Below are 26,714 nucleotides of genomic sequence, written 5' to 3' on the forward strand. Positions count from 1 at the left end.
GATTCTTTTTGTTCTCTTGTATCAGGAAGTCCTTCCCCTTGTTTCATCTGTATGGGTCTGACTCAGTAGAAAATAACTCCTAATTCTTGATAATACCCATTCAGACTCAAAGCCTTGTTATTCAATCTCTTCCCTCCCTCCTAGCTTTCCTTTCTCTGAATCATACCGCTTGTAAGTTAGAAGAGAGGAGATGAGATAATCCATTTTTTTCCCCTGAGACATCATGGAGACCTGGAAAATTATTTCTTGCTAATTTTTAAAAGAGATCGCAAGGATGGAGAAATATATCTATATCTACACACATTTAAAAACATACACATGTATGTATACATATACATGAATATTCACATGTAATTTTTTTAATTTAAAATTTTTGTCTTTTCTTAATTACATGCCCAAAAAATTAACTTTCATTCAAAATATTTTGAGTTTCAAATTCTCTCCCTTGATCCATCCTCTCATCTTCCTTAAGATGGCAAGGAATTTGATACCGTTTGCACATGGGCAGCCATGCAAAACATTTTAATAATAGCCATGTCTGCAAGGATATTTAAAACATTTTTCAATCTGTTTTCTCTTCCACTCCCTTATCTCAGTGTGGGGGAAAATAAAAACAAATATTCACAGTCAAAGCAAAATCACTTCTTCTGATCATATTCAAGAAGTTTGATCTTGGTATATTCTCTATCCGGTGCTGGACAGCATGCTTTATCGGTGGCCCTCTGGCATTGTGATTGATATAACTGGTATATCTTTCATGAAATCCAAAAGTTTTCCACAAGATCATAGATCTTCAGAATTCATTTATTCCAGCCTCCCCATTTTACAGATGAAACTATGTCCCGTTGAGGCTTTGTGACTCTTTAGTGACTTATCCAAAGTCATTCTGTTAGCAGCAGCAAGGGGCAAACTTAGATTTGAAAGGTCTTCAAGTTCAGGACTCTTTCCAGTGTTTTCTGGTGCCTTTTCTGAGAACAGACCCCTGTCCTAACCCCATGCACCACCCTCAGAAGGGCTGAGCAGAGCAGGCACTGGTTATATGAGTCCTAGCAATATTCCTATGAGTGCTGGCCCTGGGAATGGCTCAGGGACTCCTCAGCCCTCTTCCTGCCTCCTTTCCCCATTTACATAAGAAGGGTGGGGATTGTTTGTGTAAAGGAACTGAGACTGGGGAGAGCATCTTTTTGGGAAGGAAGTAGCATGGGGAGCCCAGGAGGTCATCCCAGTAACTTTTTGTCTACTCTAAATCCCAGGACTTTCCTTCGTGTGAGTAATCTCTTACCTGCTGGGAAGGTAATTAATAACTTCCTGCAAGTGCTCAGTTCGTTTTCCACCCGGGTCAGATCAAATTCTAGGGTGAGGGCTAATGGGCCACAGAGCCTGTTGTGGACCCTGGAAAGATTAGGCGTGAGCATGGCATCTTGTGGCTTTTCCAGGTGGTCTTGTATGATTATATGGCTTCATTGTAGAGTTTTGGGGACTGGCAGGGGTCCTCAAACTACCAGATGCAGCAGCTGAGAACGATTATCCCCCTCACCCAGGGCTATGAAGTTTCTTTATTTAAAGGCCCACAAAACAAAGTTTTTGTTTTTACTATAGTCTGGCCCTCCAACAGTCTGAGGGACAGAGGACTGGCCCCTATTTAAAAAGTTTGAGGACCCCTGAATTAGAGAGAGACAGACTCTGAGAGGGAAGGGGGGAAGGGGGGAGAGATATTGGAGGAAAAGAAGGAAAGAGGGAGGGAGGGAGAACAGAGAGGGAGAGGGAGAGGGAAAGGAGAGAGACAGACAGACGAGAAGAGACAGAGACAGAAGGAGAGAAGGAGAGGGAGCAGAGAGACGGGAGGCGGAGGGAGGGAGAAAAGGAGGGAGAAAGAGGCTGAGGAACAGGGAAAGGAGAGAGAGAGACACACAGAGAGACAGAGACAGAGAAGGAGAGAAAGAAAGAGGGAAAAGGGAGGGAGGAAGAAAGAGGCAGAGGGAGAAAGGGAGAAGGGAGATAAGAGGAACTTGGACTCTGTAAATATTTGGGCTACAGATATCCTCTAGTTTCTAATTGGTTTCCCCATCCATCCTCCCCACAATTGCCAAATTTTATTGCTACAGCACAATTTTGACTTACTCTCTTGCTCAAGAAGCTTGGGTAGCTCCCTGTTGCTTACCTCATACTAGTCTGCTTGGTTCTCTGGCTATCCTAAGTAAAATTGCTAGTTCATACCCCACACAAGTGACCACTGACACACCCAGATTCAGAGGTGATGAGAATGTCTGCCCCACTTTAGCTTAGCTCAAGCTCAACATTAAAATTACTCATGGAAACAGACCTCCCCCCAGGCCCACCCTCCCACGCCCGTCAGTTGAGTCATGTCTGTTATTTGAAGAAACCAGAAAGTCTTGTCCCAGCCCTTCCCTTCCCCGTTTGCCACGCTCTCTCACCTACCCCCACCTCCTCAGTTGCCCCCCCAGCTGCCACTTGCATCCCTCCTTTTCCTTCTTTCATACCCCCTCCCCAGCCAGGGCCTCTCCAACCCTGAGCCTGTTTGACTATTTTCTGAAAGCTGCTTCTCTTCTTCTTTCTGCTGGGCTAAGAGCCCTGACCCCACCCCAGCCTGGCTCCCGGCCCTGCGGTTCTCTGTCAGCTGCTCTGGGGGCTGGGCTGACCCCTTCCATGGGCCCCAGCTAGCTCTGGGATTCAGTGCTTCCCTGGGCTGGAAGAAACTGTGACTTGACTGTGGCCGGTCCCCCGCCTCCATAAAGCCCTGCCCTAAAACAGCGGCCTTAGAAGGTTTTTTGGAACACCCCTAAATAAAGTGATTTCATAGACTCAGTGACTTCCGTCCCACATTGCTGATGTTCAGGAATTTTCCACGTTTCACCTCCAACCTTCTTGCTGTCCTTCCTCTCAGTGCAGAAAAGTGCTTGGGACAATGAGTGATGCTGACCCAGGGAGTTTGCAGGGAGGAAGGAGCAGAGGACTGGGCGGCTTTGGGAGGGAGGCTTGGGGGAAGGGGTACTGAGTGAGGGATAGGGTCTGAGGGGATTGTGGGGGGGAAAGGAGTTAGGGAGAACACTGGGACAGAGTCTAGAAAGTAAAAAGCAAAGATCCTGTCTACACATGAAGGTAATATTTATAAGAAGGGGTCTGGGATGTCCTACTGGGGGACAACACTCTAAAGAAAAAGCATAAAGAGGAGAAATGGATTGGATACTGATGATATTTTTCGTTGTCTCTCTACTCTAGGTACAGGAGGCTGAGATCCTCTCAATCTTGAGCAACCATGTCAAACCCCAGTGCTCCACCTCCATATGAAGACCGAAACCCCCTTTATCCTCCTCCTCCAGCAGGAGGATACCCTGGGGGTTACCCAGCCTACCCCCAGCCTGGGTATGGACACCCAGCTGGCTATCCTCAGCCGATGCCCCCCATCCATCCAATGCCCATGAATTTTGGTAAGTTGGAGTGATGGGAGCACTGAGTATGAGAACAATAAATATCTCCATCTGCATCTGTGGCTTCCTTCAGACTTTCATCAATATCTTTTTCTTCCTTCTCCTCTTTCCCTGTCTTCCTCTCTCTTTTCCTGTCTCCTCTCTTCCTCGAGCTCCCTTCCTTTCTAGACTAGAGTTTTGACTTTGTGGAAAGGGGTCCCTTCCCATAATCCTTCTCCTGTGCTCAGTGTGGGCAGCTTTCTATGTATTCTTTGTAAAGATCACAGACTCTTTACTTCCATTCAACAAATTGTCTTATACTTAATATGATTATACATCAATAGTCTGTAATTAGGTCATGATAAGAGCATAAAAGATAAGAAAGGATATCACATGAGATACCCAAGAAGGAGGATGGGTCATATTTGATGGGGCCATAGATTAAAAAAAGTGGCAGGAAGAACATTTTGGCAGGATGAGATAAGGCAAATCTGGTTTACCCAGCACAATGGAATATGTGAAAATTAATTCAGTCTTCAAAAGTCTACAAACTTCAAAAGCCACAGCTTTAGGTTAGATGCACACAGATCATGAAGGACTTTGGGTGGTAACTGGTATGGTAGGGGTTATATCATTTTTTCTATCATTTTTCTCATGATACTTAAGTCAGGAATAAGTGCTTGGATACCTAATATATAAGGCTGTTTACTCCATGAAGCTTTCTGAGACTAAGCAGAGGAAAGGGAATTGCCAGCCTCCTAAAAATCCCCCCATCCCTTCCCTCCAGACAATATCTCATAACGTATCTGCTTTTTAACATATGGAACAACACATACTCTGAGAAGACTGATTGTAAAAAGCTAGAAGTTATATCTCTAAGGTGGGCTGGAAAGGAACCAAGAGACCAATGATCTTGGGTCTTCACATATTCTGAGCTTCAGCTTCTTTACCAATAAAATTGGGATAAGAATTCAATTTAATAAGTATTTATTAAGTGCTTACTCTCTTTTAGACACTGTGGACTTGTTCAGGGACTTGAAAGGGAACTTTTCTAGTCATCTAGAATTTGCATACCTTTTAACTGGCCTACCTTGGGGTTGTGAGGAGATGCTTTGTCTAACTCTGATCTCTATAATTGGGAGATACTGATCTTATTCAAAGTTATCCCCGGGGAAGTTGTTACCTTCTTCCCCATCCCCACTCCCCAACCATTCATTTTACCATGGTGGGACTCTTCCTTGAGAAATTCCTCAGGTACCTCTGGGGTTGCGTAATCTCCCTCCCGGCTCACTTTTGGAAGCCGAGGAGAAACACTTGGATCCAAGTCTGGTGGATTCAATTCAGAAAACCTATGGTGTTTATAAAGGACTGTGTTAAGCTACTGGCTGAGGCTCCATCCTCCATTACTCCCTTCCCAAAAATGGGGAAGAGGGCTTCTTTTTTGCAGGGGAAAACAACATATCTACAGATGAGTAGATACAATTGATACATGGTAAATCCAAAGTGGCTGCCAGCTTAGCACAGGGAGTTGGGCATTGGTGCCAGTCAAGATAATTTAGGTTACAATCTCATCCAAGACACGTTCTGGCTGTGTGATCCTGGGCATGTCACTTAACCTGTCTGTGTTCCAGTCAGCCCTCTAAAGCTACAGATCGCAGAGCTTATACAAACTGATGCCAAGTGAAATGAGCAGAACTAGTTCTTTGCATCAGTTTGTGTAAGTCTGTATATACACAATAACATCAGCATTGAACAAAGATGAACTCAGAATGATTTATCCCTTCTCAGTAATGGAGTGATCCAAAACAATTCCAAAGAATCAGTGATGAAAAATACTATCGGTGGTGTCTGAATGCAGATCAATACATACTATTTCATGCTATATTTTTATGCTATATTATGTTTGTGTGTGTGTGCGCACACGTGCCAATGTGCTTTTGTCTGTTTTCTTTCATCATCTGATTAATATGGAAATATATTTTAAGTAATTACATATGTAGAATTTAGATCAAATTACTTGCTTTCTCAATGAGAGAGGCAATAAGGGAGGGAATTTGGAACTCAGAATTAAAAAACTAATGTTAAAAATTGTTTTTTACATCTAATTAAGAAAAAATTCTTTTTAAAAAATATCGATGGGGAAAAAGACAACTGAAGGGTTTCTGAAAGTCTTTCTCACAAAAAAGGAAATGGCATTTCAGAGGGGCCTTGAAGGAAATTGGGGATTTTAAGAGTTGGGAGTGAGAAAGGAGAGAATTCCGGGTACTGGAGACAGGACAACTCATGCAAAGGATGGAATCGGAAGGAGATGGAATATGATGTAAAAGCAACAATAAGCCGGCCAAATAATATGATATGAGCCTGAAAAAATTGGAGACAGATTGTGAAGGGTTTTAAAAAATCCCAAATGGAGTAGTTATTATTTTTTTTTCTTCACAAGCATAGGGAGCCACTGAAGCTTCTTGAAACTTCCTCTTAAAGTTAGAACTATGCTTTAGGAAGATCATTTTGGTAGCTATGTGAAGGATGGAGTAGAAAGGAGAGAGACTAGAGACAGGGAAACCAATTGGGGACTGCTGCAATAGTCTGAGAGAGATTCTTGAATTAGAGAAGAGGCTTTGTTAGAAGGGGATAGATGCAAAAGACAGGTGGATATGGAATTGGCATTCATTCTTTAGCTCCAGGGTAGTCTAGACTTAAACATTCTTTCTTTTTATATTTATTTATGAGTTTTTCACATTGCCAATTTTATCTCTGTCCCTCCCTTCCCCCTCCCCCAGATAGCAAGCAAACTGATGTACTTTAATATGTGCAATCCTTTTAAATATATTTCCATATTTATCATGTTGTACAAGAAAAATGAGACTAAAAGGGCAAAAAAATTTAATCCTCACAACAACCCAGAAAGATAGATGCTATTATTATCCCAATTTTACATACAGATGGAGAAACTGAGACAAACTGCAGACTTGCCCAGAATCACACAGCTAGTAAACAAACCCCTGAATTTCAGATTTGAATTCTAGTTTTATGACTTCAGATCCAGTGCTCAATGCCTTGTGTCACCTAGCCAGGTTTACCCCAAGTCTCTCCTGCCCCCAGGTATGTTGTTTTTCCACTATGTTCTTCTGATATTCTGATAGCTTCCACCATGTGCCTTGGGCAAGCTTAGCACACAATTGAATCCAGTAGGTTGGCTTTTATTTATCTTCCCCCTTCTCCCTGTTAACACCTTTCTTCTGGCACTTTTAGTTTGTTTCTGGGAGGAGGTTCAGGAATCTGCAATTTATTCTTGATTTGAATTTCATCACGTTCTGGGTGTGTGCAGTTTATTCAAGAACTGAACCTTGAATTTAATTGCCCTTAATGCAAAACGTGAAATTCATATTTTTCCTATATAGAATAGAACTTCCTAATAGCATTGTCATTCCATCCAAAATCTCGGTGCTATAAATTGGTATTTCCAAACATCTTTGGGACATCTTTAATTAGATTCATGTAAAGCCCAATTCCTAGCTTATTGTTTTTATCACAGCTACATTTAACAAAGATGACTTAACAATTTTTTTGTATGAGCTCTGCTTTTATCTGCAAGTAGAATTCATTTATTTCTTGGTTCCTTGTGTGATAAAAAAAAATAATTCATATAGACAAACTAATGCATAAATTTTCCAAAATCTATAACAGCTCTTTGTAATTAAGTTTGTTCTGACACCAAACACTTTACTTTAGGTAGATGTAAGAAAGTAAAGTATAAGAATTTTTATACGTTACATCCTTTGGATGAGCTTGTGCATGTTTGGAGTGTTTGGAGTGGTTCTGTCATCAGTACCATTCTCCATAGTTATAGCTATAGGTTGTTTGCTGATCTATTATATATAGAGAGTCTTCCACACCTTCCAGCTGGGGGGAGGCGGGAATAAGTGGAGAGGGGGTTTGAAACATTTCATAATATAATCAGACACACTTATCTAGGCCCAGGTTAAGAGCCACTTTCTCCACAAAAGCCTTCCTCAGTTTCTTTAACCTACTGTGATCACCTCTTTGTTACTTTACAGTATCAAGTGATGATCTCAAAAATAGACTAAACTGGTTAGTTATTTTCTAATTATTTTTTAGGCTAGTCAGGCAGTAAGCTTCCTGAGGTGAAGGCTGCCTTTTTTGCAAGGCCAGGGGATCATCTGGTTGTGTGGCTCAGAAATGGTGAGGGGTCACCATTTAAAAAAAAAAAGCTGGAGAGATCTCTAGGAGCAAAACAAAAGCTTATTGTAGGAGATCAGGCGTCCCACCCATGGAACCTTTCTGGACAGGTTTGACACTTAAATCCCTATCACAAACACCCCTCCCACCACTGACCCTCATCCTCGTTGGCTGAGGGCTTACATTCTAAATGCAGGAACTACCCAAGAAATTGAACATAGTTGCCCATATTTGAATGATATAGGGAGAAAATGATGTCATGGGAGGATAGCAGGAAGGGGACTTAAGGATGCCCTTGAATCGTTGCTCAAAGACCTTCAGGCCTGCTGCAACTCTGAAGTAGATGAAGCCTTACTTGATTTTCACAACTGTCCTGAGAGATCACGTTCAGCCCCCCCTCTTTTTTGTACACGAGATCTCTTCAAATTTTTGTAACATAATTTCACATTCCCTGTCTAATTCCTCATCCCCTTCTGGTTCCTGTCGGTTTTCTTGGGGCACTGACTCCCACCCTTTTAGCACCATCAATCTAATAGACCCTTCAGCTTTCCCTTCCAACCTAATCATTCTGGATAATGAGTTTTGGACTATTGTAGTTATCAATTGGATCTAGTACCTTAGCTGTCTGATTGGTGATGAATTCTACAACTGCTTGAAGTCTAATTATCCTGTTCAACATATATATATGTTGCGGTTCTATATCCCCAACTTCCATCTTGAGCCTGGCTGGCTGGCCCATATTCTTTAACTATTCTTTCTGGGGGCCAGGTGTCACCCCAACCATTTGCATCTCCAGGCTGGGTTATGGAGGTATCTAAACCCCATTTCCCTCTTCCCAAATCAACATATAACTGAATCCCTAAATATTTGTCTGCTTGTTCAGGAAGAAGGAAAAAATTTGGCCTTATTGATCCAATATAGCAGATCCTTGTCCAATTAAGAGGTAGATGAGTACACTGTGAGGTTTAGGTGAAATTCCTAGGGGAAAATATATCAGCTCCCAAACAGGTGAAGAGGCCCAAGGTAATAAGAAGAGTGATACATAGACAGTTACAATGCACCGGGTTCAGAATTTGCGTTCCCGTTCAGTGAAGGTCCCCTCCTCAGGTGTAATTTGAGGTCTCCCCATCTTTCACTGTCCACTCAGATAAAGGTAGCGCCACAGGTCCTTTTGTTCTGGTGTGGTGTGTTCAGCCTCGTTCCTAGGTGTGAATAGCAGTGTCCGAGGTCAGTATCACCTGGTAGGGTCCGTCTGTCCCGGCACAGTCAGCTTCTCATCCTTCCAGGAACAGATCAACACCCAATCTCCACCTGAATTCTATGAACAGGGAACCCTAGAGGAGTCTGAGCTATTAATCCTTTTGTTGAAGTTCTTGTAAATGTCTTAGCAATGACTTAAGATATCTTAAGAAATAAATCCTCTGTCTCTAAAATAGAGTCCCAGTTTCCCAAACGATAAGCCTGGAAAAGATGTCTGTACAATAATTCACAAGGTGAAAGTCCAATATTTCTACATGGCTTGCAAGGTTCTGATTCTGATCACAGCGAGAGGAAGGCATTTAGTCCAAGGTAGTTGGGTCTCTGAAGATAATTTAGTCACCTGAGGACACGCCACCTCATTTGCTGCTTCCTTCCAATCTCTGGATCTTCCTATTGGGAGGCAAAGAGATTTCTGCTGCTGTTTTCTAAAGGGCAGCTCCAGAATGCATCCTTCAGATTCAATTTCTAGTAGAACTAGGAATCCAGCCCAGGATGGTTATGGGTCCTGAACCACAGGGTGGGAAGCTAACATTTTGTTAATCTCCCTTAAATCCTGAACTAACCTGTATTTCCTAATTTCCCATCTTTCTTGAATGGAGGTATGGGTGTGTTGAAGGGTGAAATGCAGGGTTCTATTAATCCATTTCTCAATAAGCCTTGTATCACAGGCTGCAAACCTTACCTTCCTTCTAGTGAAATTGGATATTGATTCTTAGTGGCTCCCTAGGCTCTTTCAATGTGATTGTTTTATCTGGACGCTATCTGGATTGTCAGGTCCCACCCAAACCTCAGAGTTTATCCTAGTCTGCCCTTCTTCATTCATTAGAGTCATTCTGTTGAGCTGTAAACCAAATGTTGAGGTCTAGATTTGGGGTGCCTAAATGAAATTAGGGTTTAGTTAAGGTCTAGTGGCAGATTTGGGGTACAGGAAGTCAAACAGAGCTAACCCTAACCCCCTTAGATTCAGGCACAAGGATACGGCGGTAAAGCGGCACGAGTCCCCAATAAAAGCATTTATTAGCCCAAGAGCTAGATTGATAAAAGAGGTTTATTATTGAGTTTAGAAGTAGGAGATAGGTGAAGGTAGAGATAAGGAGGACACCAGACAGAGGGTCTAGTGGACAGAGGGTCCTCACATGGCTAGCATGTTTGGAATCTCTGCAAAGAGGGGTTCCCAGCTGGCCCTTTTATAGTAAGAGACTTAGCTCAAGGGGCTTTTGGGTGTAGCCCCAAAGTTGGCTCAGATCCGGGTGGGGCTGGGATAGGTCCAGATCTTTTATTGGAATTCAAAGGGACCAGGATTTGTGAGTCAAAGGGTAATTTACATTAACTAGGAGGGGTTGGGAATCAAAGATTGGAATCTTTCCCACATCAATTCTACTGGGGTATATGCTGGATCCATGTGGAATCAACACAATTTCCAGTTTAGTTATTAAATCTCTGCCCAGAAAGTTTACTCCTGCTTTTGAGATGAGCAGAAATCTGCCCAATGTTTCCCTTTATCCCATATATAAGAAAAATTCTCCTTTAACCCCATAAATCACCAGGATCTCCTTAGATAATTTAACCCCTCAGGCAAACAGGTCACTGAAGATCTCAATGCTCTGGTGTCTAAGAGAACAAGAGTCCTCCTGGTGGGGTTCTACCCTTAAATTTACCAAGAGTTCTGGGTGGGAATCTTACAAGAACCCCCAACTCCCCTAATCTTCATCAAGGGAACGGATCTGCCATTCCATCCTCTGCTGGGGGCAGTCTTTTTGTATGTTCGTATGAATCAAATCCAGAGTACTTACTCATGCTAGCTTTAGTCTATTTAGATATTCAGCTGGTGACTGCCTTCCCCTGAGTCACCCCAAAGGCCTTTTTTATGTTCGGTGCCTTTGGCACTGCATTTCAAATTCCTGTAATTACCAGTTCTCTAAGACCCCTTATACTTCCTCAATATATGGGGTTATTGTGATCCCAATTCAGATTTACTAAGCTGCTAGTGAAAGCAAATGGTCCTTTGCAGAGGCCTGGGTGAGGTTAATTGAATTAAGTCCTCCTGTGCCCTCAGGGCCCCTGGAGGGTTGATTGAATTAAGTCCTGAGGTGGAGCTAAATATGGAAGAGGGAGAGATAACAATGGGTCCCATTGATTCTTACTCAGCATTATTGGGGCCCCTGAAAGCTATAGTCCAGCTTATTAGGCCTCCTCTGGATTAACAGATTCTTTACTATTAACATACAAATTTAGTTGTTAGCACACCCAGTCTTCAAGGGAGTCATACTTAGGCCAAATGGTGCGTCCACCAATATTGCTGTTACAAAACAACAATACCTTATCACCTTTTTCATGCTTTTTCCTTTATATTTTGGCAGTTTGTTCCAATTACTTAATTTATCTCCCAAGGGACTGTCTACTGGTATTTTCTGATCATTTCTCTCCCCAAGGGTTGGCTGGGACTGGGCCACACTCATTGAATTTGGATGGAATCTAAATTCCAAAACACCCAAACATGTCAATTGTGGCCAATTGACCTCAGTCACCCAAGAAGGCCTGTCCCGGCTTGTCCAGAGCACTCCTCCAGTGTCTGTAATGTGACTCAAGGGGCTCATAGGAGGTTTACCTGGGTTGCTGCACAGCAAAATGTTTGACTGATCTGTCCTTGCCCCAAGCCAGTCAGAATTTTAATGCAGAGTTTCTCCCTTTGCTTTGCCCCAAGTTTCTCCACTTTAGGCCCACTTAACCTGGGGGAGCAAGGAGAAGCCTCCAGACACTGGCGGGCTGCCTAAATCAGGGCAGGGTGCCACCCCACTAGCACCCAACAGTTTGCCTACCCACCAAGTCATGTGATCCCAGACTAGCCCCCAAAACTGTGTGGCTCAGAATGGTGAGGGGTCACCATTAATAAAAAAGCTGGAGGGATCTCTAGGAGCAAAACAAAAGTTTGTTGTATGTTCTCCAGAGATGGGGCATCCCATCCCTCAAGCAGGCAATCGAAGGGAGGAGGCACCTTTCAGGACAGGTTTTACACTTAAATCCCTAAAAGTTAACACCCCTCCCACCACTGACCCTCATCCTCATTGGTTGAGGGTCTCACATTCTAAACAAGGGAACTACCCAAGAAATTGAACTTGACCAATAAGTACATAGTTGCCCATATTTGACTGAAATAGGGAGAAAATGTCATGGGAGGATAGTAGGAAGGGGACTTAGGTATGCCCTTGAATCAATACTCAAAGACCTTCAGGCCTACTCCAACTCTAAAGTAGATGAAGCCTTATTCAATTTTTACATCTTTCATATTACGATCTTACCTTATCTTGTTCATGGTTAACTTTGTTAACCTTAAAGGACTAGTTATTAGATAGGTGATTTTTGCTACTTATTTGTTTATATATTCATTCATTGATTTAATTGGGCAAGGATCTTGGGTTTGAATTGCTTGGCACTGGAGCCTATTTAGCAGTACTTTTTGCTTAGGATTTTTTCTCCCTTGAGACAATTGGGGTTAAGTGACTTGCTCAGGGTCACAGAGCTGGGAAGTGTTAAGTGTCTGAGACCAGATTTGAACTCAGGTCCTCCTGATTTCAAGGCTGGTGTTCTATCCACTGCACCACCTAGCTGCCCCCTTTGCTTAGCATTTAATGAAGATTTCTAAAGTAATAGAGCTGGACGGGAAATGTCCAGATGTTGAAGGGATTTTTAAATGGGCTGGAGAAGGTTGTGTGGTGGGGAAAACTGAGGGTAAGAAGTTGTGTGTTTGTAATCTGAATTATTTCTAGTAGTTTTTTAGTTGATTCTCTAGGATTCTCTAAATATACCATCATATCTGCAAAGAGTGATAATTTGGTTTCCTCATTATCTACTCTAATTCCTTTAATCTTTTTTTCTTTTATTGCCAAAGCCAGCATTTCTAATACAATAGTATTATGTATTAATGAATAGTAATGGTGATAGTGGGCAACTTTGTTTCACCCCTGATCTTGCTGGGGATGATTCTAGTTTATCCCCATTACATATGATGCTTGCTGATGGTTTTAAATAGATGCTACTGATTATTTTAAGGAAAACACCATTTATTCCTGTGCTCTCTAGTGTTGGGTTGGGTCTGTAATCCAAGAGCATGTGTGCGCCACTGGATAACTTGAGGGACTGTCCCTACAGGCAGATCTGAAATCTATGGCGCGGGAGAACCCGCAGCAAGTGACAGCTTTGGGACTGGAGACTGGGAGGACAAGAAGGTCCGACACCGCTTCATCCAGAAGGTAAGGAAGGAGACAGGGAGTAAATGACATTTCTGTTTACTCCTTGTGGGCCTGGAGGATCAGGGTCCCCATAGGCCTGAGGAAGGAGCGCCTTATTCCTGCTTGTTTGCACCAGCTACCGCCTGGGAGCATGTAATTCAGGCCGCACCAAGATTCCTGTTCCTTCTCCCCAAGGCGTTGCCCAGCATTCCTGTCTGGTTCTTGGGACATCTAGAAATCAGGCCTTTCCTGACACATTTTTAGTCTTTTCCATAGTATGTTCTTCAGGATAAAATCTTCAATTCCTTGGAGAGAGGGAATAATCATCTCCTTCTGTGTTTCAGGTTTACGCCATCATCTCATTACAGTTGCTCATCACCGTGGCCATCATTGCTATATTCACTTTTTCGTGAGTGTCTGAGGCTTCTTTTCTTACTCTCCTCCCCCAGTTCTCAAGTTTTGGGGATCCTGGACTTGAGTAGATACTTTAGTGGGGAGAGAGAGTCTTTCAAAAAGAATTTGAGAATGACCAAGCACTGGGGACTTGGGGGAAGTTCTCCAGTTTTGGGGGATCCTGGACTTGAGTAAGCCCTTTATTGGGAAAAGAGACAGAATCCTTTACTGAGGAGGGAGGTAGAATGACCGAGTACTGGGGACTTGGTGAAGAGGCCATGGGGAAAGTGGTTGCCTCTGGTACATTGCACAGACACAGCTGGGCTGACTTTTCTCCTGATCTTTCTTTCCCCTTCCTTCATCACTCAGGGATCCTGTTCGCAGTTTTGTGAGGAGGAATGTGGCTGTCTACTATGCTTCCTAGTGAGTATGCCTTCTTGCCTAGACTTAAGATCAGGGAGGTAGAGGAAAGAAAATCCATGGGACAAGATAGCGTGACTTCCACTCTCAGTCTAGGTTGTGTCCCTTTGTGGCATTCTCTTATCCATCTCCATCACCTGGCTTAGCCATGGGTGCTCTTACAAACTTGTGGTTGCTCTTTAGTTCTGTGGCAGATGGGAGTATGGGACTACTCTCTCTGTCTTTAAGAAAGAGCTGATGGTAGTAGTCGGTGAACAGTCCTGCAGGCACGTCTCATTGTGCCGACCCTTCTTCTCCCACCCCCACGACAGAGGTTTTTAATATTTTCCACATGTTGGTCTCATTCCTTGGGCCACTGTCTTCCCACATTTTCCAAATAGCTTCCTGCATCTCAGCCCCGTGGGACTAGTGAGGGCTAACCCCTTGTGTGGGAGTGGGCTGGAGGGGGAATTAGACTGGAGGGAAAAACAGACGGCTGTTCTTTTTTCTGTAGCGCTGTTTTCCTGGCCACATACCTGACCCTTGTCTGCTGCCAGGGACCCAGGTGAGTCCTGAGGGTGTGGGCAGTGTAGTATGTGTAGTGATGGGGGTGGGATGGAGGAAGATAAGGGTAGCAGAGGGTAGGATCTCTAGAGTAGAAGGGGGCCCAAGATGAAAGATAGAGGATGGTGAACAGATAATCAGGTACCAAAAATGAACATTGACCTGAGGCTCCCCCATGGACTATGGGAAATGTGCTTTTGTTGAGGATACTCCTCTTTGATTCCTGACCCCCTTTTCCTTTTATATTCCAGGCGCCGCTTCCCATGGAACATCATCTTGTTGACCATCTTTGTGAGTCTAGAGGAATGGAGTGGGATGGGAAAGGGAGGCTGGGAGGATTGGGCAAGGAGATGAAGGGGAAAGGTTGACTTCTGGCCAGTGTCCAGTGAGAGAGGCTCTTTGAAGAGGATCTCTTGTATTTGCCACTGCCCTTCTTGTCTTTTTTTTTTTTTAATGTAAAAAAAATTTTTGGCTAGCTTTTTAAAAACTTTTTTTTATTGAATTGAATACAAAATAAGAAAAAACAGAATAGAAAAGGAAAAACAGAAAAGGAAAATAAACAAAACAAAACAAAACGTTGTCACGTGCCTAACAGAACATCAGGGAGGATTCAAAATGTGTAACAAATTTCCATTTCAAGAAAGCATATGTCATAATAGAAATTATATTCATGAGTATCTTTTCTTTGCTTCCTTGTGGATTATTCTGTTTTTCTGCTGCACACTTTCTTTTGTTGTAGTGTTTCTGTATATATCATATTTCTTATCCTGTTAACTCTTCTACTTTAATTCTGCTCCTAAACTTGCTTTGCTATTATTTAACCTCCTCTTATCCATGGACTTCTTTTTCCTCCTTTCCCCTATCTTTTCCTTCCCTCTTTGTCTCATTCCCATTAATCCACACCCCTTATTCCACTCCAATTAATCTAAACATCCCTCTGTACTCCACCTTATCCTATGCTACTTCCTTCCCTTTTATCCCTTTCCATTAATCTATACACCTTGTCCCACTGTCATAAATCTACCCGTTCTTCTATACTTCACTTTGTATTATTCCCTCCCTCCTTAATTCTTTTTAGATTTTGAAGGGAGCTATACCCTTCATGGTATGTATGTATGTATGTATGTATGTATGTGTATGTATATATACATACACATACATACGTATATATACACACACACACAGAGTTCCCTATTTAACCCATTCTTGATATGAATCGGCTTTCAGAACTATAAGCCTTCCTCTCCTCCCTAAAGTCTCTTTATTAGTTGTTCTTCTGAACCCCATTCCTATAATTACACTTTTTACCTTTTGCTAGACAGTTTTGCTTTTTAGAATCAAATCATACTCAACTCTGTTCCAATCTTTCTTTCGAACTACCCAATTTTAATTTTATCAATGTTAAATATATGGCATACATTTTCATGCATGAATTGGTATGTTAAATTTAAATTTTCTATTAAGTTAAGGTTTAGTTGAAACAAAAGTCCTGAAAATCTTCAAGTTCATTAATGGATGTCCATTTTTTTCATTCAATATTATGGATAATTTTGTCGGATATAATATTCCTGGCTGCAGGTCTAGTTCTTTTGATTGCATTGACTATCTTTTCTTATATTAGTTGATGATTACTTAGCTTTGATGTTGTAGAGGTCATTTTTCTATCAATTTCTCATATTTTAGATATCTTATTTTCCTTTTGATCTTTCTTTTAGACCCTAGCAATGAGTTTCATGACTGGCTGCATAGCCAGGTATGTATATTTGAGCAATACCCCCAACCCATTACCTTTGGGAGGTGTATAGTTTGGGGTGGGGGTGTTAGGATTTCTGGGTTCCAAAACAGGCCTTAGACATGGGTGAAGTACAGTAAAGGCCTGCCTGTTTGTTGTGAAATTCAGATGTTATAATCTGGAAGTTTATACAGCTGATATATTGATTGCCTTCTCCCTGGCTGGGGGAGGAACTGGAGGGAGAGAATTCAGAACTCAAAAAAAATGTTAAAAATAAATAATTTATTTTTTTAAAATCTGGAAATTTTATTAAGGTATCCCTCTACTGAGGATCATTGCTCATAAGCCACTCCTGGACTGTAGAGAATAGGCTCTGGGTTCTCTCTCACTCTTTCCCTTAAATAGGGAGGATTGTTCTGCTGAATTTTCTCTTTTTCACATTGGCCTGATGGACTGGGAATGATTTAAGTGGATGGATCAGTCTTTCAATCACTCATCTCTCTCTCTCCCCACAGTATGTATAGCACGAAAGCAGTCCTCTTGGCCATGATTATCACTGCCATTGTCACCATTGCCGTCACCATATTCTGCTTCCAGACCAAGGTGAGGGCGTTCAAGCCTCAGACTGCAAGACACCTTTACTTGAGCACGTTCAGTCCATTCTCCCAGACCCCAGAGATTGGGAGACAGTTAAGGACTGGGGATACAAGGGGATCCTATTTCTGTCTTAAGGTCTGCAGATCCAACCGCTTAGCTTCAATAAGCTTTTCTCCATGAAAATGGTCCACCTTCCCTATAATTTACTGACATTTCTCTTCTGGTGCAGATATGAAGGCTGAAGTAGTATTCCTGTGAATTCCTGACCAGCCCCTTTTTCTCCTTCCTTTGGCAGGTGGACTTCACATCTTGTGCCGGACTCTTCTGTGTGCTTGGGATTGTGTTGACTGTGACTGGGATTATCACTGCTATTGTGCTGGCTTTCAAATATGTGAGTAGACAGTCTTCCCTTTCTTAGAGCTGAGGATTTCTGGGCTCCAAAACAGGCCTTAGGCATGGGGGGAGTACCATAAGGACTTGCCTATTTGTTGTGAATTTCAGATATTATAATCTAGATTTATATAATGGATATATATAGTCTTCTCCATAGGTTGGGGAGGAACAGGAGGAAGAGAATTCAGAACTCACAATTTTTAAAAATAATCCATTTTTAAAAATCTGGAAGTTTTAGTTAGGCATCCCTCCACCCAAGTCTTCATCACTGATCATAGGTTTTTTCCCCTTCATTGATCATACTTTCTTAAAAGATATAATTAGTCATTTATTCTGTTGTATGATTATTTAAACATTGTCTCCTCAGTTCCACTTAGTACCTTGTTTCAAGTTCTGGCCCATAACATCTCCTTGTAGGATCAGAACAATCATACTGAACCATACTAAATTAGATAATTATTGTCTCTATCAACTCTAAGGAGTTAACTCTTTGTAAGGATTCTAACAATTCCTTTGGATTTAAGACAGCATCTTTTTTTTTTTTTTTTTAATTTTTTGATAGCATCTTGTTTTAAAAAAAATAACAAAAGGGAAATTAAACTTATCAGTAATGCTGTAGTGGGAAATAATTTGGATTACAGCTTTCTGAGTTATCTGAGATGAGGTGTGTAGTGAGACTGGAAAAGAGTACCAGAGCCTTGGAAGGTCAGGCTTGGGTTGGGGGACCCTAAGCTATCCTATTACCTGAGGGCATGGAGTCTATGGGAGGAAGGGCACCTCGAGAACAGGACTTTTGAGAGATTAGGAGAATGACACAGGTTACCAATAGACTGGGTTTGGAATGAGCCAAAAAAAGATACTACATCTAAGTTAGAGAGAAGGCAGTTTCTCTTGAGGTTATGAAGGGGGGGTTTAAGAGGGAGACTGCCTTCTGGTTCCTTCCTGAGGTAGAGGGACACTCCCATCTGGGGAGATCCCTCTTTGGAGGGGGAAATAAAAGACAGTAGTCCTTCCCTCCCCAGCAAGCACCTTGGATATCTTCACCACTGATTTCCCTTCTAAAAGTACAGCTGAAATTCCTGTAATTTGGTAAATTTTTTTTGAGATTGTTAATCTAAGAGCTAAACCTATCATTAAAGTCAGTGTAAGTGGATTATCCCGGGACAGATTCTAGGTTTTCATCTTTACTGTACTTCCATTAGCCTCGGTGATCCATGCTGGGAAGTCTAGCTTTAATATGGGTCTGAATAAAATGTAGGAAACACCCCCTCAAAGACACGAAGCCAGCCTCCTCCCCATCGTCGGGCGGTGTGGTGCCTGGCTCTCTGGACCCCACTCAGTGGGCCCTTAACTCTTACCCTTTGCTCCCACAGATATACTGGCTCCACATGCTGTATGCGGCGCTCGGGGCTATTGCTTTTACTCTGGTGAGTGGCCCTCCATCTCTTCCCCGCTTGGGGGGCCTGGTTGCAGCCCCCTCCTCCCCTCTCTGTGCCTTTGCTCCCCACTCCAAGAACACATCTCCTGTGTCTCAGCCTCCCTGCAACCTCTCCCCACCCCCGGCCTCGTTATTTTGGAGTCATTTCCCAGCTCCTCTCCCATTTCCCTCCCAGATGTATAGCTCCTTCCAGGAAAGGGCTCTTTGTTTTTATCTATCTCCCACACCTGGTTCTGTGCCTGGCATGTAGAGGACACTGAGTGACTGGGGGAAGAAGCTCCCTGTCCTTGAGGGGCGGGGGCCATGGGGAGAGACAAGGGGGGGGGGGGTCCTCATTACTGCTCTCCTCCCTGCAGTTTTTGGCCTATGACACACAACTGGTCTTGGGAAACAGGAAGCACACCATCAGCCCAGAGGAATACATCACAGGTGCCCTGCAAATCTACACGGACATCGTCTACATCTTCACCTTTGTGCTGCAGCTTCTGGGGGATCACAACTAAGGGGCCCCCCTTCCTCCCCAGCTCCTTTCCTTTCTCTTTCTGGGCTGGCCCGGCATTGCCACGCCCCCTTTCTCTCCCTAACTCCCCCAGGAAAGGTTTCACTTTGGCTGGTGAGATCTGGGGGAGCGGTCTTGTTTGGAGCTCGTCTGTGGGAGGAACTCGCCACACAGGGGAAGTCAGGGAGTGACTTCTTACTTGTCCAAGGCTGGGTCCAGGATTTCTTCTGTCGTGACTGCCCTTGTCGGGGATCTGTGACGAGGACATTTAGTCTCGATATCTAAAGGGAAACGAGATGTGCGGATGATTGTGAGGGCCGGTGATGAGCCTTCTCTTCGGGGGATTCCCTACTTAGCTGCTGCCTCTTAACACCCTTCCTCCTTGGCATCCTCTCCAGCGTCTGCTCTCTGTCTTGCACAAAGCTCCAAATCCTGTCTTCTCAGTCCTCCCCTTCCCGCTCACCCTTTTGTACAGACATGACCCGGTGATGTGTATATATGGTTTATTGGGGGTCAGGCACAATATATGCCAGTGCCCAGCCCTTGCCCTGACCTCGGCCCACAGCCAGAGGGCAAACCTCGGTCTCCACCCCTCTCCATCTGGCTTTTTCCCACCATCCCCAGCCTGGACTTGTTCCAGATGGGGACTGGCCAGTGGCAGCGGGATGAGTCTCTCTGATTTTCCTTCCTGGCCTCCTAGACTTACAGCGAAGGGATGTGTAGGAATAGGCCGATAGGAGAGGGGGCCATCCCTCCCCCCCACTTTTGAAATCTCATTGGGGTTCTTGAAGTGGAGCCAGCAGGGATACAGAGCTGGGACTGGAAGAAGCTCTGCAATACATTCTCTGGGTTTCATGTCTCTGCTGCTACTTAACCCAGTTTTTACCCAGAGCATCCCAGGAGTTTTTGCCTTAGGCCTCTTCTCACAGAATTTTAACCTAGACTTTTCTAGAGTCAGTCCTCTGTTGCACAGATGAAAGAACTGAGGTCCAGAAGCAAAACGGCTTGCCCCAGGTCTCACAAGAGTGGCAGAGCTACTGCTAGAACCTGGGTGTTTTTCATCCCAACCTTCAGTTCTGGGGTGCTTGTTGGGATATTGCTCCCCTTACTATTCCCCCCATCAGGACCTCCCTTCCCTGCTCTAGGAGCAGGAAGCTACAGGCTAAGCTTTTAACACCAAGTGCCTTATGAAGGAGGCAGGGACTCAAGGAACAGTGTTCTTGACTTCGGCCGGCGCAGGGGTCAAAAAAGGGCTTCTGTATGCAACCTTTCTGGAGTTTTGAGCACCACACAGAGTTATAATGGAAAATATAATAAAATACTATGTTAGAAACCAAGGGTCTGCTTCTGGCTTTCTGTGGGAGGGGGAGCCAGCTTGGTCACTTTGGTGGCTCCCTCCATCCTCTCCCCAGCTGCTTAACTGATGATGCTAAAGCGCACATCTGACCCGTCACCCCGTACTCAGAGAGACTCTGTGATCAGAGGCTCACCATTTCCTTCTCCTCAGAGAGACTCTGTGATCAGAGGCTCACCATTTCCTTCTCCAGCTCACCTGACACACGAGGAAGCTGAAGCACCCGGCTTGGGCACCCCAGGCCCTGCACGAGCAGCTTGTCCCCTCACTCCGCCCTGGCTCTAGGACGGGCCCAAGGACGCGAGGATGGGAATTGGGAGGGACCCCGAGGTGGGGGGCAGGGAGAGGGGCGGGCGCTTCCAATGCTCCCGCTGTGAGGGACGCGACTGAGAAAATGCTTTATTGGGCCCGGGGCAGGAAGGCGGTGAGAAAGAGGACGGACAGTTCCGAGTCCGGGCCTGGCCGCCGCTACATCGGGCCCTCTAACGGCCCGTTACCCAGGGGGCAGACGCCGAGCGCGAGGGTTCCCGGCCTTTGTCCCGGGAGGGGCTCCGGCCCCTCTCCCGCCTCCCCCCGCACGCCAGGCTCCGGGCTCCTTTTTCAGGGAAATAGTGTGACTTTATTGGCGGCCTCCAATTTATCCTGCGCCTCCGGGGCAGGGCCTGGCAGCGGCTTCTACAGCTCCTCAGTTCCCAGTGCGGGGTCCGAGGACCTGAACCTCTGCCTCTCGTAGTCTCCCTGGTTCGCCGTGCGCATGCTCTGCAGGGCCTTCATCTGCTTCAGGCGGTTTTTGTCCACTTCGCGCTTAGTGAAGAGGAAGAGGAGGATCCCACAGGGAAAGCCGAGGGCCCTGGGAGCGGGAGGGAGGGGCCTCAGTGGGGCCCGGCCCGTGGGGGCGGGGCCCTCCCCCCCCGCCCCGCCCCTCGCGCTCCGGGCCCGGCCGGGACTCACCACGCCAGCCCCACGGCCTTCATGGGGTTCTTGGCCTTCTTCCTGGGGATGTATTCCACGCCCGGAGGCCACGGCCCGGGCTCGGACTGCGGGGGGTCCGGGCGCTGCTGCAGCTGGGCCCCGCGGGCGCAGGCGCCCCGGAGAAACCCTGCGGAGGAGGGGGCGCTGAGACCGCGGCAGCCGGCGGGGGGCCCGGGCAGGGCCCCCTAGCGGGCTCCGGGAGTCATGAGCGAAGCGGCTGGCGATACGGACCGAGAAGGGGACTCTGGGACGGGGGCATGGCCGCACTAAGGATGGGGGCGGGGAGAGAGCGGAGGGCACGGCCGGAACAGCGGCTGAACAAGGGCCTGATCCCGACCTTGCCGTCCTGGGGGAACGGGGGGAGAGCGCGCTCGGGGAGAGAAGGGCGGGGGAGCGCTCGGAGCCAGGGGCGCGGCTGCAATGATTCCGGACAAGCGCTTGGTCCAGACCCCGTGAGGCTGAAGGACAGCGAGAAGGGAAGGGGGCCGATAGCCTCCTAGCTAGGGATGGGGTCTCTGGGCCCCGCCTCTTACCCCTGTACCCTAGGGCACCCCTCAGCCCCGGGTGCTTCAGCCCAGCCACAACCGTCGTCGCCATGCTCCAGGTCCCCAAGCTCCGCCCCGCTGCCTGCTGGGAGTTGTAGTTTAGATTCGAGCGCGGCGACGGAGCGGACCACGCGGAATCCTCGCCCTCTGCTCCGCCCAGTCAGGGAAGGGAAGACTACATCTCTCAGAATCCCGCGCGGCAACCTCGTGAAAACTATCCTTCCCACAAGCTCTCGCGGTACCCGGGCGAAGTTGTGGCCGTGCGGGGGCGGAGCGAGCTCTCGAACCCTTCCATCCTGCCCTTTCACCCCCACGCTGTCGGCCAACCGCTCCTCTTGATTGGCTGCTCGTCGGCCCGGCCCCTTTGCTATTGGCGGGGCCAGCGTCGTTTGGCGTCGGAGCACCGCCTCCTGCCCCATCTCGGCCGGGCCGTGGAAAGGTGTCGTCGCGCGGCCGTGGCTCCTGAGGCGGCTGGGCCCCGGCTGCTGGAGCGGCTTCCTTGAGCCTCATGGAGCCCGATCCCGATCCCGGGCCCGAGGACGGGGCGGCCTCCCCGGAGTCCCTGCACTTTCATGGCGACGAGGAGATCATCGAGGTGGTGGAGCTGGGTTCCGGCCCTCCCGACCCGGGTGAGAGCGGGCCCCGTGGCGGAGCGGCGGGGACCTGACCTGTGACCCTTGACCTCACCCCGGCCCGCAACCTCTCTATCCTAACCTCACCTGTACGACCCCCATCCCGGGGGCATCCGACCCCTTTTCCCCCCACGGTTTCACTCCCCTTCATTTCGTTTGCATCTGTTGAGGTCGTGACTTTTAACCTCATATCTGATGACCTTTGAACTTTAGCCTTTTTTCTGCGTCCCTTGAACATTCTATCTCTTCTACTAACTCTAGTTCTCTTTAGCACTTCCTGCCTTTATCATCATTAAATGTGTTTTTCCCCCAAACCGACCCTGAGCCCCTCCCCCCCTTCCCCCAGCCGTCCCGGGCAAGGAGGGAGGTGGGTGGTCTCAGCGCTCTCGTCCCCAAAGCAGATGACCTAGCCCAAGAGATGGACGGGGTGGACTTCGAGGAAGACGAGGAGCAAGAAGGGGAGGGGGCCGACGAGGCTTGGGGGGATGAGACGGACGAGGGGGTGGTCGGCGGCATGGAGAGCCCTGACGACAGCGAGGTCACCTTTGCCCATCACTCAGGTAGGGCCCGGTCCCGGCGGGGCCTCGGCAGCGCCCCAGCCTGGGGATTCTCCCTCCCCGGGGCCCAGGGTCTCTGCTGCAGGGGGCGCCCTCCCGTGGCCCAGGGTCTGGGTGGGTGGGGCCCCCTGGGCCCAGATGGGGGGGGGTCGCGGGGGCGGGCCCTCCCCCGGGCCCAGGGTCTCTGCTGCAGGGGGCTTCCCGAGGCCCAGGGTCTGGGTGGGTGGGGCCCCCTGGGCCCAGATGGGGGGGGCCCTGTGGCGGGGGCAGGGCTCCTCCCCGAGGCCCAGGGTCTCTGCTGCAGGGGGCGCTTTCCCCGAGGCCCAGGGTCTGGGTGGGTGGGGCCCTGTGGCGGGGGCGGGGCTCCTCCCCGAGGCCCAGGGTCTCTGCTGCAGGGGGCGCCTTCCCCGAGGCCCAGGGTCTGAGTGGGCCCGGGCCTCTCCTAGGCCCAGATGGGGCTGCGAGGGGCGGGGCGCCCTCCCCCGGGCCCAGGGTCTCTGCTGCAGGGGCGCCTCCCCGTGGCCCAGGGTCTGCGTGGCCCGGCCCTCCTAGGCCCAGATTGGGGGCCGCAGGCGGGCGCCTCCCCGGGCCCAGGGTCTCTGCTGCGGGGCGTGGGGGGCCCCTCCGCACTGCTGGGTGTCTCTCTCGGAGCAGCCTCTGTGTTCTGCGTGAGCCTGGACCCCAAGACCAACACGCTGGCGGTGACGGGGGGCGAGGACGACAAGGCCTTTGTGTGGCGGCTCAGCGACGGGGAGCTGCTCCTGGAGTGTCCGGGTGAGGCTGGAAGGGACAGCAGGGCTGCAGCCAGGCCCGGGCCGGGGGCTTTGATGGCCCAGCCCCGGGGGCAGGGCCGGGTCCGCGGCCCCACCGGCCACTTTGTGACCAGCTCCCGCCCCCCAGGCCACAAGGACTCGGTGACCTGCGCGGGCTTCAGCCACGACTCGGCGCTGGTGGCCACCGGGGACATGAGCGGCCTGCTCAAAGTCTGGCAGGTGGACACTAAGGAGGAGGTCTGGTCCTTCGAGGTGGGGGACCTGGAGGTGAGGACACTGGGGCTGGGCTCCGCCGCGCCGGCTGCGTCTCCCTGCCCCAGGCCCGCTCCCGTCAGGGCTGTCCCCGAGGCCGGGAACGCGGGGGCGGGGGAGGGACGTCCCGGGGCCCTCCTGGCTAACCGCTGCCCCTCCTTCCCGGCCTGCCAGTGGATGGAGTGGCACCCCCGGGCGCCCGTGCTCCTGGCGGGCACGGCCGACGGGAACACCTGGATGTGGAAGGTCCCCAGCGGCGACTGCAAGACCTTCCAGGGGCCCAGCTGCCCCGCCACCTGCGGCCGCGTCCTCCCTGACGGTGAGAGCCCTGGCTCCGTGGGCGGGGGTGGGGGACGGCGGCGGCGGGGGTGGGGCTGGTCGGGAAGAAGGGGGCCCCGTCCCAAGTCCCAGGCTGGCCGCTTGTGCGGGAGCTTCCTCCCGTCTGGCTGCGGCCGGGCAGGCGTGTTCGCCAGCAACGCGGCAGGTGTGGGATGTGCTCCCTGACCCCGCTCCTGGGGGGCTGCGCCCGGCCCGAGCCCACCCCCTCTCTCTCCGGGGCCCCAGGGAGGAAGGCTGTGGTCGGTTACGAGGATGGCACCGTCCGGATCTGGGACCTGAAGCAGGGCAGCCCTGTCCACGTGCTCAAAGGTACGGGCCCCACAAAGGCCGGGGGGGGGGGGGTAGGGGTAGGGGGAGAGTCGGGCCTGGGCCGGGGGAGGGGGTCAGGCCCGGGCTCACCCCGCCTCTCCCTCTGTGCCCCAGGAGCGGACGGTCACCAGGGCCCCCTGACGTGCGTGGCCGCCAACCTGGACGGGAGCCTGATCCTCACCGGCTCCGTGGACTGTCAGGCCAAGCTGGTCAACGTGGCCACCGGCAAGGTGAGCGGGGGGGCTCGAGGCCTGCGGTCCTGCCGACCACCCCTGGCCCAGTCCCTCCCGGGCCAGACCCCCACACAGGCTCAGGGAGGGTCAGGGGGCGCAGCCAGGGGGCACAGCCCGCGGATTCCCGCCTCTGATGGGCTGTGGCCCCTCTCCCCAGGTGGTGGGTGTCTTCAGGCCGGACGCTGTGGGCCCACAGCCCAACCCCGGGGAGGACGAAGAAAGTGAATCCAACTCGGTGGAATCCTTGGGCTTTTGCAATGTGTGAGTGGCCGGGGCTGGGCCAGAGTGCCTCAGACTGAAGGGGAGGCACTGACGACAGATGCGGGGGTGGGGCGTGGGGGGCAGGGCAGGGGGCGCCCTGGGGGCCGTGCCGCCTGACCCTGCCCCCGTCCCAGGATGCCGCTGGCCGCCGTGGGCTACTTGGACGGGACCTTGGCCATCTATGACCTGTCGACACAGAGCCTGAGACACCGGTGCCAGCACCAGGTAGGGAAGCCGGGGGGCCCGGGGGGCTCACTTGGTGGCGGCCCCTCCCCCTCCCGTGCTTTGTCCCCGCTCTCCCCCGGAGGGAGAAGGGGAGGGAGTCTCAGGGCCCGCTCTCTCCCGCAGTCGGGTATCGTGCAGCTGCTCTGGGAGGAGGGGGCGGCCGTGGTGTACACCTGCAGCCTCGACGGGGCCGTGCGGCTCTGGGACGCGCGGACGGGCCGCCTGCTCAACGACTACCGGGGCCACACGGCCGAGATCCTCGACTTTGCCCTTAGCAAGTGAGTGCGCGGGGGAGAGGAGGGGGAGGGACCCCGGGGGGGGGGGGGGGTCCCGTCCCCACCAGACTGGTCAGTGCTCATTAAGCCCCTGCTATGTCCGAGCCGAGGGCTGGGCACCAGGGAGAGAGAGGAGCTCCCGGCCTGATGGAGACGGCAGCGTGTGGCCAGGGAGCCCACGGGCCGGGGGGGGAGGGGGAGACCCCACAGGGAAGGTCGCAGTGCTCAGGGGCCGCAGAGGGGCCCATCCCAGGGGCCAGCACTGGAGGGGAGCCCGCCAGGGGGCAGAGACCGAGAAGGGGCAGGGTGGGCAGGAGCCAGGCCACCACGGCCCCTCCCAGCCCTCACTGCTCCCTGGGACTTTCCCCGCAGAGACGCCTCCCTGGTGGTGACCACGTCTGGAGACCACAAAGCCAAAGTGTTCTGCGTCCAGAGACCCGACCGTTAGTGCTACTGCCGTCCCCGCTCTGGGCTCTCGTTTTATAGGGAGAAGGGGGAAGGAGGGGGGCTGGCTCCCCCCGCCCAGGGGCTGCCAGGGGGGCTGCCACCCCCGCCTTTCTCCACATTGACACTGCCCTCCTCTCCCTTGTGTTGACCTTCCAGAGGGAAGTTTAGCTCTGCTGTTCTCACTTTCACCTGTGGTGTTTTGGGGCTCCATTTCACTTGGGGGCTGTGGGAGATGGGGAGCAGCTCCTGAGAAGCTTTTTCCTTCTCCCCTCCCTTCCCCTCTCCTCCAGGCTTTCTAGGACCTTGGGATGCGGGGGCTGGGGGTGAAGGAAGGGACTTATGATTATAGAGGTTTTAAAAAATGTAAATAAACTATGATTCCCAGAGTCCTGGCGTACAGGGAGTTGA

At 49.4% G+C, this 26,714-nt stretch overlaps 3 protein-coding genes across 3 annotated transcripts in view; 2 read left to right on the forward strand and 1 right to left on the reverse strand.

The window, feature by feature from the left end:
- Positions 1-20,463, forward strand: part of TMBIM1 (transmembrane BAX inhibitor motif containing 1) — a 37,892-nt gene extending 17,429 nt beyond the window's left edge. Inside the window, exons 2-12 of the mRNA XM_003765938.4 lie at positions 3,241-3,449; positions 13,038-13,138; positions 13,462-13,526; positions 13,880-13,933; positions 14,424-14,474; positions 14,725-14,764; positions 16,189-16,226; positions 16,721-16,808; positions 17,098-17,193; positions 18,569-18,622; positions 18,990-20,463. Coding sequence (XP_003765986.1) covers positions 3,278-3,449; positions 13,038-13,138; positions 13,462-13,526; positions 13,880-13,933; positions 14,424-14,474; positions 14,725-14,764; positions 16,189-16,226; positions 16,721-16,808; positions 17,098-17,193; positions 18,569-18,622; positions 18,990-19,136 — 906 coding nt within the window. The 5' untranslated portion in view covers positions 3,241-3,277 and the 3' untranslated portion in view covers positions 19,137-20,463. The remainder of the gene's footprint in view (positions 1-3,240; positions 3,450-13,037; positions 13,139-13,461; positions 13,527-13,879; positions 13,934-14,423; positions 14,475-14,724; positions 14,765-16,188; positions 16,227-16,720; positions 16,809-17,097; positions 17,194-18,568; positions 18,623-18,989) is intronic.
- Positions 20,051-22,151, reverse strand: LOC116422227 (probable hydrolase PNKD). Its single transcript, XM_031958066.1, has 3 exons — positions 21,992-22,151; positions 21,438-21,585; positions 20,051-21,336 (listed from the first exon to the last, which is right to left on the reverse strand). Exons 1-3 carry the CDS (start codon positions 22,053-22,055, stop codon positions 21,162-21,164), a joined length of 387 nt encoding a protein of 128 aa, XP_031813926.1. The 5' UTR covers positions 22,056-22,151; the 3' UTR covers positions 20,051-21,161.
- Positions 22,152-22,417: 266 nt separating this feature from the next.
- On the forward strand, positions 22,418-26,693 carry AAMP (angio associated migratory cell protein). Its single transcript, XM_031958062.1, has 11 exons — positions 22,418-22,632; positions 23,037-23,195; positions 23,847-23,966; positions 24,093-24,232; positions 24,392-24,536; positions 24,782-24,865; positions 24,980-25,095; positions 25,256-25,359; positions 25,494-25,584; positions 25,708-25,862; positions 26,232-26,693. The coding sequence occupies exons 1-11, from the start codon at positions 22,512-22,514 to the stop codon at positions 26,305-26,307; spliced, it is 1,311 nt and encodes a 436-aa protein (XP_031813922.1). The 5' UTR covers positions 22,418-22,511; the 3' UTR covers positions 26,308-26,693.
- Positions 26,694-26,714: the final 21 nt, after the last annotated feature.

The sequence above is a fragment of the Sarcophilus harrisii genome, chromosome 3, assembly GCF_902635505.1.
Source record: "Sarcophilus harrisii chromosome 3, mSarHar1.11, whole genome shotgun sequence".
NCBI lineage: Eukaryota > Metazoa > Chordata > Mammalia > Dasyuromorphia > Dasyuridae > Sarcophilus > Sarcophilus harrisii.